Below are 17,793 nucleotides of genomic sequence, written 5' to 3'. Positions count from 1 at the left end.
ACACACACATATATATTTATACTTCCTTAAGCACCTTAACCTTGTACTTTCTCAACTTATTCATTTCTCATGACCTATTCCTCCAGTTCACCTCAGTCACACACACAATGATGGTCATATCCTTGATTTTACCATCACCTACAAATACTCCACTTCCATGTTCATGAATTCCACCTGTCTCTCTGCCTTGCAATGCCAAATCCTGTTCTTTGTCTATATTGTGACCTCTAATTCCTTGACCCCGCTTCCCCCGCAGTAATCTCCGGGTCAGTAGGTACACTCCTCTCTTCATCTTGACCTCTTGGTGAACCAATTTGACCGTAGTGTCCTCTTCTCTTGAATTGCTGATTTTGCCTGGTCAAAAACCCAGCCTTGTTACTCCTACCATCCACTGCCTTTACTCCTACACACATACTGCTGAACTAAGGTGGAGAAAATCAGGCGGTTGTTCTGACCAGATTCACTACAAATTTATGTTACACAGCAATATTGTGTGATGATTAACTATGCTAGGCTTGGCTCTTCTTAGTAATATGGTGATCCAAGACAATTCCAAGGGACTCATGATGGAAAACGCTATCCACATCCAGAGAAGGAACTGATGGAGTCTGAATGCATATCAAAACATACTCACTTTCTTTTTTTTCCATTTTTTTTTCCTTTTCTATTTCTTTTACAACATGACTAATGTGGAGATATGTTTGACATGATTGTACATGTATAACATATATTGGATTTCTTGCTGTCTTGAGGGGGGATGGAAGGAGAAAAAGTTGTAACTCAAAATCTTATAAAAAATGAATGTTGAAAACTATCTTTGATTGTAATTGGGAAAAATAAAATACTTTTTACATTTAAAAAAAATGGAAAAAAAACCCCCAAATTTATGTTACATACTCCCAATTGAGCCTTCACTGCAGCAGGGCAATAATTTTTTTTTTCTTTTTTTGCGAGGCGATTGGGGTTAAGTGACTTGCCCAGAGTCACACAGCTAGTTAGTGTTATGTGTCTGAGGCCGGATTTGAACTCAGGTCCTCCTGACTCCAGGGCCAGTGCTCTATCCACTGTGCTACCTAGCTGCCCCAAGGCAATCTTTTTGCACCTCTATTATTAACTCACTGTGCCACACACTACAGTGGCTCTTCCACTTTTCATGTCATACATGAGAAAAAATTGAGAACTCTGAACAAGCACAAAATGAAGTATTGAATATAAAATTTAAATAGCTAGAATGAAAGGAAGGGGGAATAGCATGAGCAAAGTTATAGAGGCTGGAATGAGCATAGCATGGAAGGTCTTGCATGATTACAGCAGAAATTTGGTAATAGAGAGTAGTGGAAAATCACCTCGATTAAGTTGCATGGGTTTTGACTGTGGAACAACTTATTTGCTCAGATGGAGAGTTTGGTCATGAGGAGCCAGAACCATCCAGAGGAGTGACATGTTGAAAAAATCCGTTAGGAATTTGCGTGATAGCTGTATACAAGATAGATTGTAGTTAAGTAAGAGAAGGCAAGGAGACTAAGAAGCTATTCTTATAACCCAAGTATAGATCGTTAAGGGCCTTGGATTAGGATGACTTTGGGGATGGAGTGAAATTTTGAGGGCAAAATGGCTAGTGCATACAACTTTATGTTCCTTGATTTGTAAAGTCTGCTTGTTACTCTCTCTTTTTCAGAGCTTGCCACGACATTGATAGATGCAGTCACAGACAAGGACCCTTTAGTACAAGAGCAGCTTTGCAATTCTTTGTGTTACCTTGGAGAATCAAAAGCTGAAGAAACTCTTAATGCCTGTGATGAGTATCTCCGGCAGCATGAGAAGGTACTGTGTAGCCTTTAGCCTGTGGTATATGATCAAGGAAGTGGGTCTGGGACAAGCTAGACTTCTTAGGGCAAGGAAAACGGATAATTTCCAGGGTTTTGTCTTGTCACCTCTGAAATTTTCTTCTATCATGCCCTTTCTTCAAAATACATCTCCCTGTCAGTGCTGTCTCATTAACTTTACAGAAAGTTGGTTATGTATTTCTTTCTCTTGCTGAGGCAGCTGCTATTCTCTGTGTATATTTATTTTCCCTACAGTTAATGTCTTTTAGCTCTGATGTAAAACATCATGCTTGGTAAAGTGTTCCCAGGAGGGGTGAGGAGCACTATTCTGTTGTTCCTTAAGCATCAATGGAGGAATGTATCTTTACTTCTAGGCTGCCTGAGGTAATATGGAAGCTCAACTTGCTGGGACATTTTTGATTGCTATAAAAGATTGTGTATGTCAGCATTTTTTACCCTTTTCTCTTGTGTTAGTGTCCCCCCCCCCCCCCCAGTAGCATGAGCACCTGAGCTAGTCACCCTCATTAGATTCTTAGCAACAGGCAGCGCTTCCCTTTGTTTTGATTCACTTTTACTGAGTGGATGAAAAAGCATTAAGTGCTTACTATGGGCCAGCGCTGTACTAAGCACTGGAAATACAAATACAAAAAGCAAGAAAGTCCTTGCCCTCAAAGAGCTTACATATCCTAATGGGGAATGGGGAACTACACTCATACTGCTGAATGAAGCTGGAATAAATCGCAAAACTATGCTGACAGGGCCCACTGTAGATTACTGTTATCTAATCTCAACTGGCCCTTTGCTGCAACAATTTGTTACCCCACTCTCCACAGTAAACATTCCAGACTTTCTCATCTCAAGCCTCCCACTGCACCCTTTCCCTGCCTTCTTAGCTGAAGACTTCATCTCATATTTCACTGAAAAAATTGAGAACATGACCTTATCTTCTTCCTTCCTCTTCGTCTATCACTCAGACATCTTCCTCTGTTGTCTCCCCTTTCATTCCAGTGTCACATAAAGAGATGACCCTTTTCTCGGCCAAGGCAAAATTTCTCTCCATACACCCTTTATCCCATCCAATCTTCTCTAGAAAATTGCCTACACTGTCATCCTCACTTATCTTTAATTTCTCCCTATCTTCTGACTGCTTCCTGCTGCCTATAAACATGCCCATATCTCCCTCAGTCTAAAAAAAAAAATCCTTCATTCAGTCAGTTTCTACTAGCTATTTTCCTGTTATCTCTCCTCATCCTGTCTAAACTGCTTGAGAAAACCATATAGCTTGCCTTTCTCCCCTTACTTTTCCTCACTGTCTTATATCCTCTGAAATTTGACCTGTTGCCACATCATTCAACTGAAATTGCCATTTCCACAGTTATAAATGATTTCTTAATTGCCAATTCTAATGGCTTTTTCTTGGTCCTGTCTGTAGTAGTTAACACTGTTGATTGCCTTCTGTATTTGAATACTTTCTCCTCTCTGTGTTTTCTTGACACTCCTGTTTACTGGTTCACTTCCTACCTATCTGACTATTCCTTGGTCTCCTTTGTCTGGCTCTTCATCCATGTCATTCCCTTTAACCATATCTTCCAAGGTTCTGTCTTGGGCTGCCTTCTTATCTCCCTGTATATTATCTCACTTGGTAATCTCATCAGCTTCCATAGGCTTAATTATCATCTCTCACCAGATGATTCTCATATTTGCATATTTAGCCTTTCTGCTTAGCTACAGTTATGCTTCACCTTCTGCATTTTGGACATCTCAGACTCAATGTCCTATAGGCATCTAAAACTCAGTATGTGTGGTGGATGAAATATGCAGTGACTTTGAAAATAAAGGTTTGAGTATGTGAGCACATCAGTTTATTAAGCAGTGCATGCCAGTTGCCCAACAAATCAGCACCAGTAGCCTTCCTCAGCTTTGGCACTAGACCCTGAATACAGGGGGAGACAGACTTTTATACATTAAAAACAATCAAATAATACCAATTAATTAAAAGAAAACAACCAGGATACAACATTAGGTAATCTGATTTCTAATTAGAGGGAAAATTAGAGACTTTCCAAGTTGGGAGGGGGAGAGTGAACAGATGTCATTCCCTGAAATCAGAAAAAGACATGTTCCACACCCCACGGGTGTCTGTGAATAGTCAGAGGAACAGGGAAACAATAATTGATTGATCAGTATGGGACCAGTTTTCAGATAAGACATATGGATTTGATTGAGATATTACAATCATGAGAAAACTCCTTGTATCAGTCTTTGGGTCTATGTTTCTGATCAGCATAACCTAGGTCCTTAGTTAAGGATCTCTAAACAGCAGATAGAGGTAGTCTAGCTTCTCAGCCATTTAGGGCTAGGTTCAAACAATGCCATAAAGTTTTCTCCCAATTCCCATAATTGAATAAAATTTTCTCACAAGGTAAAAATTGGACTAGACCAGTAATTGAATAGAAAGAAAGAGAGCTAAATCCAGAATTGAGTCACAAGATGGAGTCAGTGTGGTTCATTTAATTCCCACCACCACTTGCTGCTCCAATACCCTCAATTTTCTCACATGTCCAAAACAGAACTCATCATCTTTCCTCTCAAACCATCCCCACTTCTAAACTTCCTTATGATTGTTGAGGGTACTACCACCCTTCTAGTCACCCAGGACTGTATCCTGCATATCCCGTCCATTGCCAAGTTATATCTTTTCTGCCTTCACATTTCTCATATACTTTCCCTTCTCTCCATTCACACATCCAGAACTCCAGTTCAGGCCTTTACTGTTGGCCTATTGGTACTGTTGCAGTAGTCTTCTGAATTGAGCTTCCTGCCTAATCTTTCCCCACTTCAAACCATTGTATTCATTTAGCTGCCAAGGTGATTTTTCTACAGCCTAGGTCTAACCCTGTCATTTTTCTGCTTAAGGAGTTCAAATTACTCCCAGTTACTTCCAGGATCAAATATATTCCTATATTAAGCATTTAAAGCTCTTCATTTCTTGACCCCTTCCTACCATTCCAACCTTCTTTACACCTTTCTCCTCTTCATAACTTCTACAATCCAGCCACACTGGCCTTTTTAGAGTTTGTTAAACATGAAATTCCATTTCCCATCTCTGTGCCTTTGTACTGGCAGTCCCCCATGCCTGGAATGCCTTGCCCTCTGACCTTTTCCTTTTGGTTTCCCTAGTTTCCTTTAAGATTTAGCTCAAATCTCATCTTCTTGTAGGCGTTTCCTGGTCCTCCTGCCTGATAATGACTGCCTCTTTCAGAACTACATTTATATAGTCTATATTGATGCCTTTTTTTTCTTCATCGCAGTCATTTCTGAGTATGAGGTGAACCGCCCCGAACCCCCATCAAGTTGTAGTAACAAAGACTGAAAAGAGATTAAATTACTTGCCCAGGGTCACTTAATAGTGACCTGCCTCTCTACTTAGAGGAGAGAATTGTGTTTCATTATCTGATCCTTCTTTGGTTTTTCAGGCATTCAGAGACTGGCTTCCTACTAGTGAGATTTTCATGTTGTTATAGTCATTGTATATATTTTTCTTATAGTTCTGTCTATTTTCATTCAACATAAATCTTATGTTTCTCTGAATTCTTCATATTTGACCTTCTTATTATATAACAATATTCTATTGTGTTCATATATAGATAAAACACTTATTAAGCTCTTAGTATGCCCAGCATTGTGGTAAGTGCTGGGAATACAAATACAGGTAAGCAAGGGCATTCCCTGCCCTCTAGGGGTTTATATTCTAATGGGGGCAACAATACGGAGTCTGGAAAGGAAGTATGCCTATGGGAAATGATGTGGAAATGTGGCTAGGAAGGGGCATGGATGTGTGGTTCTGAGCAAAATAAAATGAATTCTCACCCTTTACAGCCCAGTGTCTCAAGGCAGAGTCCAAAGTTTTGGTTAGGGAGAAATGAGGACAATAACTCAACCTCAGGCAGCAGTTTGGTGTGGAAGTGGTCATCTTAAAGGTGTACCACAGTGTGTCAGCCACTCCCCAGTGGAGGAGCAATCACTTTGTTTTCAGTTCTTTGCTAGCATAAAAGATTTTGCTGTGAACATTTTGGTATATATTGGACCTTTGTGTCTTTAACCTTGGGGAATGTGAGTAGTGAAGTTGCTTAATCAAAAGGATATGAAGTTTAGTCAGTTTTCTTGTATAATTTCAAATTATTGTTCTGAATAGCTAGAGCTTTGAGTTGGCCAAACTATTCTGAATAATAATTCAGAATTATGAAAAGAATTTTTTCATTGAGAAACTCTTTTCACATCTTTTTGTCTGTTGACCTTGTTTGGTTGGGTTTTTGTTTTTCCATTTTCTGCCTTTTGATGCTTTATGAGGTGATACTAATTAATCATAATGTTTTACCATCCTTCTCTATAGGATTTTACAAAGCGATTTATATCCCAAGTCAGTGTTGATCTTGGCTGCCTTATCATAATGCCCAGCAAAGAGATCTAGTATTTACTGTCTAAATTAGTTTCTAGGCTCTTTTTGTCTCTCTAGTTTGGCAGTTGATTTCTATTAGTTAAACTTTTAAAAAAATCGTTATTTGCATTAGTGCTTATTTCTCCATCTATTTTCCATTTTTCATAATCAGTGATTTGTTTTAATAGGTCAAATTGAAGCTATTTCAGTTCAGTATATTTTACCATGTATTTTTCTCATTTTTATTTTTCTAGTTTTCTCTTCTTAATAATAGTTCATATTTAGTTTAAGGTTTTAAGGTTTATACATATTAAGTACATACATACTTTAAGGTTTACATACATTATTTCATTTGATTCTAACAATAACCTTGTAAGGTAGGTGTTATTATTATCTCTGTTTTACAGATTAGGAAACTGAGACTGAGAGAGGTTAAGTGAATTGCCCAGGCTCATACAACTAGTAAGTCAGTTGGTCAGTAAACATTTATTAAATGCCTCCTAGGTGCCAGGCTTTTGACTAAGTGCTAGAAAGTGTCTGAGGCTGAATTTGAACTCAGGTTTTCCTGACTTCAACAGTCTCATATTTGTGTTAACAAATTGGTAGTCTGACAGAGATATCTGATTTGGGAATGTCTCTTAGCTTATTATTATTAACTTATTATATCATTCTTAACAAATTGCTTCTTACCTGTTAAAATATTATTTTCATTTTTGTGATGTCGTTTGGAACTTGCCAGGTTCAATGCCTCTTAATTTTTTCATGATATATCAACGTAGGACACTGTAATCTTTTCACCCTTGTTTCTCACTATGCCACCACATTTTCCAACGTGTTATTTTGCTGTCCTCCCCATGGCCATCTTTGCATTGAAGTCACCAGATGTTCAAGTATATGTGGATTTAATTTGGAGGGTCTTAGTAAGTTTTTCATAGACTTTATTTAATGCCTTATCTTCTGTAACAGATTTTGGTATATTAGTGCAATTTTTTTCACAATGGTGTCATACTTACATACTAGCTTGCTGTTTGTGATGCCTGTTATTTGTGGCACCTGGCCACATAAGCACATGAAATTAGGTCATGTGCTTAAACCCCCAGGATGATAGTGAGTCACTGTATCAATGGTCCAGTAAGAGAATGCAATATCTGAATCGCCCTCCAAGTCCAGCCTGCCTGTCTTCTTCTAAAGATTGCAGTATCCCGTTGTCTACTAGAAGCCACATAGCATGTAGCCACCTAGGCTACTTCCTCACTAACAAGATTGAGCATCCATAGTAGTGCTAAGTAGTTCATACCTAAGCTTGCTGGGTTTGCTATTATCAAGGGCGATGGTCTCCAAACTCTTTTGATTGTACATCTTAACAGTTAAAAAAAAAAATTTGAGCACATCCTCAATATAGGTGTAGTTAATTATTTATATATTATATTCACATTATATACATATACACATATATATTTATATATAATACTATCATACTAATAATCATGCACATTATAAAAATTACATAAAAACTAAAAATTAACACATGATGACATAAAGATGATCCTGGAGTTGATCCTAGAGCCAATAGGGAGTCATTGACATTTATTAAGTAGGAAAGTGATGTGTTCAAACTTGATGTGTTCAGACTTGCACTTTGGCAGTTTTGTGAAGGATGGATGGACAAAGGAGCCATTTGGATGAGGGGGACCATTTAGGAAGTTATTATAATAGTTCCAGAACTAGTTTGTGTGAGTAGAAAGAAATGGACAGATGTAGAGATCTTGTGCTGGTAGAAATGACAACATTTGGGTACTAATTGAATATGTGTGGTGAGGAAGAGTAAAGGTTCAAGAATAAGGCCAAACCTGGATGACTAGAAGGATATTGGTAAAATCTATAGAAATAGGAAAGTTTGAAAGAGGCATATATTTGAGGGAAAATGTAGTGAGTTTTGTTTTGTATTAGCTTTTCTTCACTGCCACATCACACTGTTGACTCATATTGAGCTTGTGGTCTCCTAAAACCCTGAGATCTTTTTCAGAACAATTGTTGTCTAACCATACCACCTCAATTTTATACTCGTGAGATTGATTTTTTTTTGTCCCCAAATGCAGTACTACATTTATTCCTATTGAATGTCATCTTAGATTCTGCCTAATATTCTAGCTTGTCAAAATCCTTTAGGATTCTGACACTTTAAGCCTTCCCTTTAAGCTATCCCTTTCTCTTTGTGTGTTGCAAATTTGATTAGCTTACCATCTGTCCCTTCATTTGAGTCTTTATTAAACAGCATGGGGGAAGAGTAGATCCCTGGGATAATCTCTTGTATACCCTCTGCCATATTGACATTGAACCATTGACTTTGAATCTGGCCATCCAATCAGCCTAGTACGAGATACTTTATCCAAAGCTTTGCCAAGATGTAGGCAAACTATATCCGTAGTGTTCCCCTTATCCACTAATTTAGTAATCCTGTTCAAAAAGGAAATTGGCAGATAGCAGAACAGGAAGAATCAGTATGGTCTAGCTCTCTCCCACAATTTTTCTAGGAAAGATTCAGGAAGAGCACAATACCAAATAATGAGACTGAAATACCAGGAGAAACCCTAGTGAGCCATTATCTAAACCTAGGTCAGCCTAGCAAGGTAGTCAGAAGCCTTCAGGCACTGGGGAGGGGTTCTGTCCAGAGTGTCCCATGCAGAGCTTTTCAGCATGGATACAGGGCAGCTAGATGGCGCAGTAGAAAGAGTGCCAGGCCTAAAGTCACTTAACTCTGCCTCAGTTTCCTCATCTATAAAATGAGCTGGGGAAGGAAATGGCAAACCACTCCAGTATCTTTGCCAAGAAAACCCCATATGGGGTCATGAACACTTGGACATGACCGAAATGACTGAACAACAACTGGGTAGAGGCCTGGGGTATGTATTAGCACAAAGAGTAGAACTATAGACCCACTGAGGACAGGGCTTGAAACTGTGAACCATGCTAGCTAGGAACAGGAACAGGAGCCAACCTGTAGCTATGTAGCTCTGACCCTGAAGTTAGGTCATAGCAGAAGTTGTGACTGTGTGCCAGGACAAGGAGCAGGAACAGAAGTGATAGGCACCTGTGTGGTTCTGACCCTGGATTCATAAACCCAAGTTGAAGCCTGCAGCTAGTAAGAAGGGCAAGGAACTCAGACAGAGAGTGAGCCTCTTCTGTCAGAGCCAGTTCTGTCCCTCTGAATCTGCAAAGCCTTACAGTTAACAGATGGGTCCAGAAGCCATCTGTAGTCTAAAAGAGCTGTAGCTGCATTTAAATTGGCTGTTCTGTTGTCCAGGGCCAAACTGGGTTCAGAAGCTTAGAGAGCTCAGACCAAGAGTGTAGTAATTGAACTTTGCCCTAGCTAAAAATGCTTGGGGAACGCTGAAAGTTTGCAGGTTCGTGGCCTGAGTGGCCTTTGAGATCCCTGAAGAATACAACACTAAATACCCAAAGAGAAGACCAACAACATTCCAGAGAATATAGGTCAAGACCAAATAAGGCCCAGATATTCTCCAGAAGTACACAGAACTTGGCCCTAAGACAAAGTCCCAATTGAGAAGTAAGGCTGGAAGATTGAGTAATCAACAAAAAGATATCTATGTTAGCTGCTGTGGAGCCAGGGATGCCTAAGACCCAGAAGACAAACCCAGAAGAAAATATGTCCACAAGATCTACAACAAACCCTTAAGGAAAAAATGCAATGTGTCCCAAAGGTTGACTAGAATTCCTAGAATAATTGAAGCAAGTGTTGTAAAAATTGAAATAAGATATCTTGAGGAAAGACTTTGAAAATAAATGAGAGAACTAGATGAAAGACTTGGAAGGATAATGAATGGTTTAGTACAAGGAGTGTAAAACCTTACATAACAGACTTCCTGAAAATTAGAATGAGTCAAACAAAAGAAGTTAATGAACCCCATTGGTGAACCAGTTCAACTCTACAGTGTTCTCTTCTTGAGTCCCTTGTCTCCTTATCCTGTCACCGATCTTACCCTGCTAAGCCTCAGCCTTGAATCTCACTATCCACTGTCTTCTGTCCTATCTACCTGCTGCCAAATGAACCTGGAGAAAAATCAGGAAACTGTACTAACAATCACTGTGGAAGAAAAAGAGGGGAGAGTTAGAGAAAATTTTCTCGTATAATTAGGATGTTTATATCTATACAAATGAGGATATGGGAGAGCAGCTGACACTTCAGCTTCACTCTCATTTGAACTGGTTAAAGGAAAGAAGAATACATGTACAGACATAATTTGTTACAGAAATATAGTTTATTCAACAGGGAGATAGGAGGGAAAGGGGAGAAGAGAGGACTGAAAATTAAGAGGGAGGGTAGATTATGCAAGGGGTTAGTCCTAAGCAAAACAAACTCTAAGAATGTATGAAAATATTTGTAGCTCTTTTTAAGTGGTAAAAGGGGAATTTGAGGGATTGCCCATAAATTGGAAAATGGGTGAGCAAGTTTGGTATGTACATGTGATAGAATACTATTGTGTTATAAAAAATGATGAAAGGGATGATTTCAGAGAAACCTAGGAAGGCTTGTATGATCTGATGCAGAGTGAAGTGAACAGAAAACAGAATTTATGCAATGACAATAATATGGTAAAGGGGTCAACGATTTTGAAAGAATTAGTGATTGGTCAGCATAATGACCAAACATGATTCTAAAGGACTAAAGATGAAACATGCTTCCCACTTCCTGAAAAAGAAGTGAAGGACTCAGAGCATAGAAGGAGACTTTTTTTTTTTTGACATGGCCATTGTGGCAATTTTTTTTGATTGACTATACATGCTTGTAGTGGTATTTATTGTTCTTTAATTCTTAAATGGGATGTGAGGGTAGGATTGGAATAGGAGAGTGAGAAGGCAGATTTTTTGCTGATTGGATACACACAGACACACCACACATACACAGATATTATTTTAAAAAGGTAAGGCCAACAGAGCCAACATGGTGGACTCACCTGAGCTTTCCCAAATTCCCCTCCAAGCAATGTTAAAATAACATTTCAAAACAAATTCTGGGGTGGCAAAACCAACAAAAGAATGGGGTAAAATTTTCCAGCCCAAGAACCAGAAGGCTAGCAGACTAGGTCTGTCTTGCTAGGTAAGAATGGAATACAGGCTAGCACAGGCAATTGCCAATGGAAGCCTGGCCCAGTAAGCCAGCAGCAGACCTTCAGGGGGACTGAATCAGTGGCAAGGAGCAGCTTCCAGAGCTCTCAGCCCAGATGGTAAGGGAGTCAGACAACTGGTCAGAAGGAGATTACAGGGGTCCTTTTCTTGGCACTGGGAGCAGGACTTTGTTGCGTTGCCCATGTACCATTCCCAGTCCAGGGCAGGGAGGTACATTAGCACACTAGAGTATGCAGTTGAAGGGGAGCTGGGATTCCGGTCACAGTTCCAGGGTGGAAAAGAGTGCTTATGATTACTCACAGACCAGAGCACAGGCCAGGAGAACAGTGAACACACCCTTCTTTAAGTCATACCACCTTGGAAGAACTGAAAACTCACAAATGCTCAGAACTAGCTCTGAAAACAGCAACATGAAAAACCTGAATTCAGGGACAGTGTCCCCTCCACCCCAGGAGTAGAGCCCAACTTTAACATAAATTTAAAAGTCAAGAAACATGCTGGAAAAATGAGCAAACAACAACAAAAGAACCTGACAGTAATAACTATGGTGACAGGGAAGATCAAAACACAAACTCGGAAGGTAACAAAATCAAAGAAGCTACACGTAAAGCCTTGAAGAAAAATGTCAGTTGGTCTCAGGCCCAAGAATTCCTGGAAGAGCTTAAAAAGGATTTTAAAAGAAATTGGGAAAAGAAATGAGAGTGATGCAAGGAAAAAAAAAAAACCTAAAAAAAAAAAAAAAGAATATGCCAAATGGAAAAAGTTGTACAAAAGCTCAGTGAAGAAAATAATTCTTTAAAAATTGGAATTGGGCAAATGGAAGCTAATGACTCCATGAGACATCAAGAAACAATAAAACAAAATCAGAAGACTGAAAAAAGAAGACAATGTGAAATATCTCATTGGAAAAACAACTGACTAGGAAAACAGATCCAGGAAAGACAATTTAAGAATTATTGGACTGTCTGAAAGCCATTATCAAATGAAAGAGCCTAGACATCGTGTTTCAAGAAATTAAAAAGGAAAGTTGCCCTGATATCCTAGAACCAGAGGGTAAAATAGAAATCGAAAGAATACAACGCTCACCTCCTGAAAGAGAGTCTAAAATGAAGACTCCCAGGGAAATTAGTCAAATTCCAGAGCTCCCAAGTCAAGGAGAAAATATTGTAAGCAGCCAGAAAGAAACAATTCAAATATCATGGAGCTACAGTCAGGATAACACATGATTTAGGAGCTTCAATGTTAAAGGATAAAAGGACTTGGAATGTGATGTTCCAGAGGTCAAAAGATCTAGGATTGCAACCAAGAATCACCTACTCAGCAAAACTGAGTATAATCCTTCAGGGAAAAAAGTGGAGATGTAATAAAATAGAGGACTTTCAAGCATTCCTGATGAAAAGATTAGAACTGAGTAGAAAATCTGATTTTCAAATACATGACCCAAAAGAAACATAAAAAGGTAAACAGGAAAGAGAAATCATAAGGGACTTGATATGGTTAAACTATTTACATTCCTACATTGGAAGATATTATTTGTGATGCCTAAGAACTTTATGTTATTAGTGTAGTTTGAAGGAGTATACATAGACAAAGAGCATGGGTGTGAGGTGACTTTGATAGGATGATATGCAAAAAAAAAATTTAACAGGTAAGAAATGGGGATGCCTTGGGAGAAGGGAGAGATAGAATGGGGTAAATTATCTCACATAAAAGAGATGTGAAAGAGCTTTTATAGTGGAGGGTAAAATGAATTGGGGGTGGTGGGCAATGTTTGTTTCTTGGAATTATTTGTTCTCATTGGAATTGGTGTAAAAATGGAATAACATACACACTCAGTTGGGTATAGAAATCTATATCTTACCCTGTAGGGAAATAGGAGGGGAGGGAGATGAGAAAAGGGAAAGGACTAACAGAAAGGCGGGCAGATTAGAGGAGGTTGTGGTTAGAAGCAAAACACTTTTTATGAGGGACAAGGTTAAAAGAGAGAGAGAGAAGGATAAGCGGGGTTAGGGGGAAGCAGGATATATAGTAATATACAGTTACTAATCATAACTGTAAATGTAAATGGGATGAAATCAATCATAAAATGGAAGTGGATAGCAGAATGATTTAAAAACCAGAATCCAGTAATATATTGTTTATAAGAAGCACATGTGTGGCAGAGAGACACTCTGAGTAAAGGTAAGGGTTCTGGAACAGAATCTATTACGCTTCAGGGAAAGTTAAAAATAAAAAGCAGGGTAGCCATCATGATCTCAGAGCAAAAGAAAAAATAGATTGAATTAAAAGAGGTAAGCAGGGAAATTACATTTTGCTAAAAGGTACCATACACAGTACAGTAATATTAGTACTAAACATATATGCACCAAATTATATAGCATCCACATTCTTTTTTTTTTTTTTTTTGTAGGCAGTTGGGGTTAAGCGACTTACCCAGGGTCACACAGCTAGTGTCAAGTGTTTGGTCTGAGGCCAGATTTGAACTCAGCTCCTCCTGACTTTAGGGCCGGTGCTCTATCCAGTGCGCCACCTAGCTGCCCCTAGCATCCAAATTCTTAAAGGAAAAATTAAAAGAATTACAGGAGAAAATGGGCAATAAACCTATACTAGTGGAGGACCTCAAATTATTCCTCTCAGAACTAGAAAAATCTAACCATAAAATAAGTAAGAAGGAAGTTAAGGAGATGAGTGGAGAAGCTAGATATGATAGACCTCTGGAGAAAACTGAATGGGAATAGAAAGGAATATACCTTTTTCTCAGCTGTCCATGGAACCTACACAAAAATTGACCATGTATTAGGGCATAAAAATCTCATAACCAAATACAAAAAGGCAGAAATATTAAATGCATCCTTTTCAGATTGTAATATGATAAAAATTATATTCAATAGAAGGCCATGTAAATATAGACTAAAAACTAATTGGAAATGAAATAATATCCTAAAGAATGAATAGTTCAAAGAACAAATCCTAGAAACAATAATTTCATTAATGAGAATGACAGTGGGACAACATACGAAAATATATGAGATGCAGCTAAAGTAGTACTTGGGGGAAATTTTATATCTCTTAAATACTTACATCAATAAAATAAAGAAAGAGCAGGTCAATGAATTGGGCATGCAACTGAAATAACTGGAAAAAGAATGAATTAAAAATCCCCAAATAAATACCAAATTGGAAATACTAAAAATCAAATGAAAGATTAATAAAATTGAAAGTAAGAAAACAATTGAACTAATAAAATTAGAAGCTGGTTTTATGAAAAAAAAAACAATAAAATATATAAACTATTTCTTAATTTGATTTTTAAAAAGAGGAGAACCAAATTACCACTATCAAAAATTAAGAGTGAATTCACTGCCAATGAAAATGAAATTCAATCAATGATTAGTAGCTATTTTGGCTAATTATATGCCAATAAATTTAACTAGCTAAGTGAAATAGATGAATGTTTACAAAAATATAAACTGTCCATATTAACAGGAGAAAATAGAATACTAACCCTATCTTAGGAAAAGAAATTGAATAAGCCATCAGTGAGCTCAGATGGGATTTACAAGTGAATTCTCCCAAACATTTAAAGAACAGTTATTTCCAATTCTTTATAAACTATTTGAAAAAATAGGTAAAGAAGGAATACTACCAAATTCCTTTTATGAGACAAGTGTGGCGCTGATACCTAAACCAGGAAGAGCAAAAACAGAGACAGAAAAAAGCTGTAGACTAATTTCCCTAATGAATATTGATGCAAAAGTTTTCTTTTCTAAATATATATATGTTTCCCAGTTGAATGTAAAAACAATTTTTAACATTTGTTTAAAATTTTGAGTTCCAAATTCTCTCCTTCCTTCCTCTCATCCCCTCTTCCTGAGATGGTAAGCAATTTGATATGGGTTATATATATGCAAGCATGCAAAACATATTTCCATATTTGTCATGTTGTAAAACACAGACCAAAAAAAAAAAAAACCAACCAAAAAACCCAAGCCCAAACATGAAAAAAAAAAAAAGTAAAGTGAAAAACATGCTTAATCTGCATACAGATTTTATCAGTTCTTTATTTGGAGGTGGATAGCATTTTTCATCATGAATCATTTGGAATTGTCTTAGATCATTGTATTGCTGAGAATAGCTGAGTCATTCACAACTGATCATCATGCATTATTGCTGTTATTGTGTACAGTTGTCTTCTGGTTCTGCTTACTTTACTTTGCATCACCTCATGTTAGTCTTTCTAGGTTTTTCTGAAAGCATCCTGCTAGCTGTTTCTTATAGCACCGTAATGTTCCATTACAATCATATACCACAACTTGTTCAGTCACTCCCAAATTGATGGGCCTCCCCTCAATTTCCAGTGGTATGATAGAAAAGTTTTAAATAAAATATTAGCAAGAAGATTACAGCAGTGTACCACAAAGTTCATACATTATGACCAGGTGGGATTAAAGTATCAGCATAATTGACCATATTAGTAACAAAACCAACAGAAATCATATGATTATCTCAATAGATGCAGAAAAACCTTTTGACAAAATTCAACACCCATTGTTATTAAAAACACTAGAGAGCATTGCAATAAATGGAGCTTTCCTTAAAATTGTAACTAGTATCTATCTAAAACCATCAGTAAGCATTATCTATAATGGGGATAAGCTAGAAGCCTTCCCAGTAAGATCAGGGGTAAAGCAAGGGTGCCCATTATCACCACCATTATTCAATTTTGTACTAGATATGCTAGCTATAGCAATAAGAAAAGAAAATGAAAGTGAAGTAATTAGAATAGGCAGTGAGGAAACAAAAAACAATCACTCTTTGTGGATGATATGGTATACTTGGTGAATTCTAGGTAATTAACTAAAAAGCTATTTGAAATAATTAACAACTTTTAGCAAAGTTGCAGGATATAAAATAAACCTACATAAATCATCAGCTTTTCTATATATTACCAGCAAAGTCCAACAGCTAATGATAGAAAGAGAAACTCCTTTTAAAATAACTGTAGACAGTATAAAATACTTGAGAGTCTGCCTGCAAAGACAAATCCAGTAACTGTATGAACACAATTACAAAACACTTTTCACACAAAGTCATATCTATACAATTAGGAAAATATTAATTGCTCATAGCCAGTGTAATAAAAATGACAATTCTGTTTTAAGTGTCAACATGACTAATGTTTTATATGAATGTTTATGTATAGTCTATATCAGATTGCACACTGTCTTGGGGAGGGGAGAGAGGAAGGAGGGTGAGAAAATTTAGAACTCAAAATCTTATAGAAGTGAATATTGGAAACTAAAAATAAATAAACAAATTTAATTTGAAAAAATTTTTAAAATGGCAATTCTACCTTAATTTACTTAATTTAGTGGCCATACCAATCAAGATGCCAAAAAAAAAAAAAAATTATAGAGCTAGAAAAAATAAAAACAGATTTCATCTGGAAGAATAAAAGGTCAAGAGAATATCAAGGAAATCAATGGGGAAAAAATGTGAAGGAAAGTGGCCTAACAGTACCAGATCTCAAATTGTATTGCAGAGTGGTAATCATCGAAACAGTCTGGTACTGGCTAAGAAATAGAGTGGTGGATCAGTGGAATGGATTATGTACATAATACACAGTAGTGAATGACCATAATAATTTAGTGTTTGATAAACACCAAAATCCAAGCTTTTGGGACAGAAACTCACTATTCAACAAAAACTGGAAAGCAGTTTGGTAGAAACTAGGTATAAACAAATATCTCACACTGTATAGCAAGATAAGGTCAAAATAGGTGCATAATTTAGATATAAATGGTGATATCATAAGCAAGTTATGGGAGTATGAAATTGTTTACCTGTCAGATATGTGGATAAAGAATTTATGACCAAACAAGAGAGCATCATGGGATGTAAGATGGATGGTTTTGATTACATTAAAAGGGTTTGCACATGCACACACACGTGAAAAGCAATGTAGCAGAGAATAGAAGGAAAGCAGAAAACTGGGAAAATCGTTTTTACAGCAAGTTTCTCTAATAAAGGCCTCATTTTTCAAACACATAGAGAACTGAATCAAATTTATAAGAATGTGAGTCTTTTGCCCGATTGATAAATGTTCAAATGATATGAACAGATAATTTTCAGATGAAGAAATCAAAACTATATAGTCAGATGAAAAAATACTCTAAATCACTATTGATTGGAGAAATGCAAATTAAAACAAATCTGAGGTACCACCTCACACTTATCAGATTGGATTATATGACAGAAAAGGAAAATGACAAATATTAGAGGGGATTGGAAAAATTGGAACACTAATGTACTGTTGGTGGAATTGTGAACTGATCCAACCATTCTGAAGAACAATTTGGAACTATGCCCGAAGTGCTATAA

The 17,793-nt window shown here is 37.2% G+C and overlaps 1 protein-coding gene across 7 annotated transcripts in view; it reads left to right on the top strand.

The window, feature by feature from the left end:
- Positions 1 to 17,793, top strand: part of MROH1 (maestro heat like repeat family member 1) — a 185,195-nt gene that overhangs the window by 37,076 nt on the left and 130,326 nt on the right. For all 7 annotated transcript variants that reach the window (XM_027857638.1, XM_027857637.1, XM_027857639.1 and 4 more), the window contains exon 3: positions 1,679 to 1,824. In XM_027857638.1, coding sequence (XP_027713439.1) covers positions 1,679 to 1,824 — 146 coding nt within the window. The remainder of the gene's footprint in view (positions 1 to 1,678; positions 1,825 to 17,793) is intronic.

Source organism: Vombatus ursinus, unplaced genomic scaffold, assembly GCF_900497805.2.
Source record: "Vombatus ursinus unplaced genomic scaffold, bare-nosed wombat genome assembly UNPS02012319.1, whole genome shotgun sequence".
Lineage (NCBI taxonomy): Eukaryota > Metazoa > Chordata > Mammalia > Diprotodontia > Vombatidae > Vombatus > Vombatus ursinus.
This window is presented reverse-complemented; position numbering and strand designations above follow the sequence as displayed.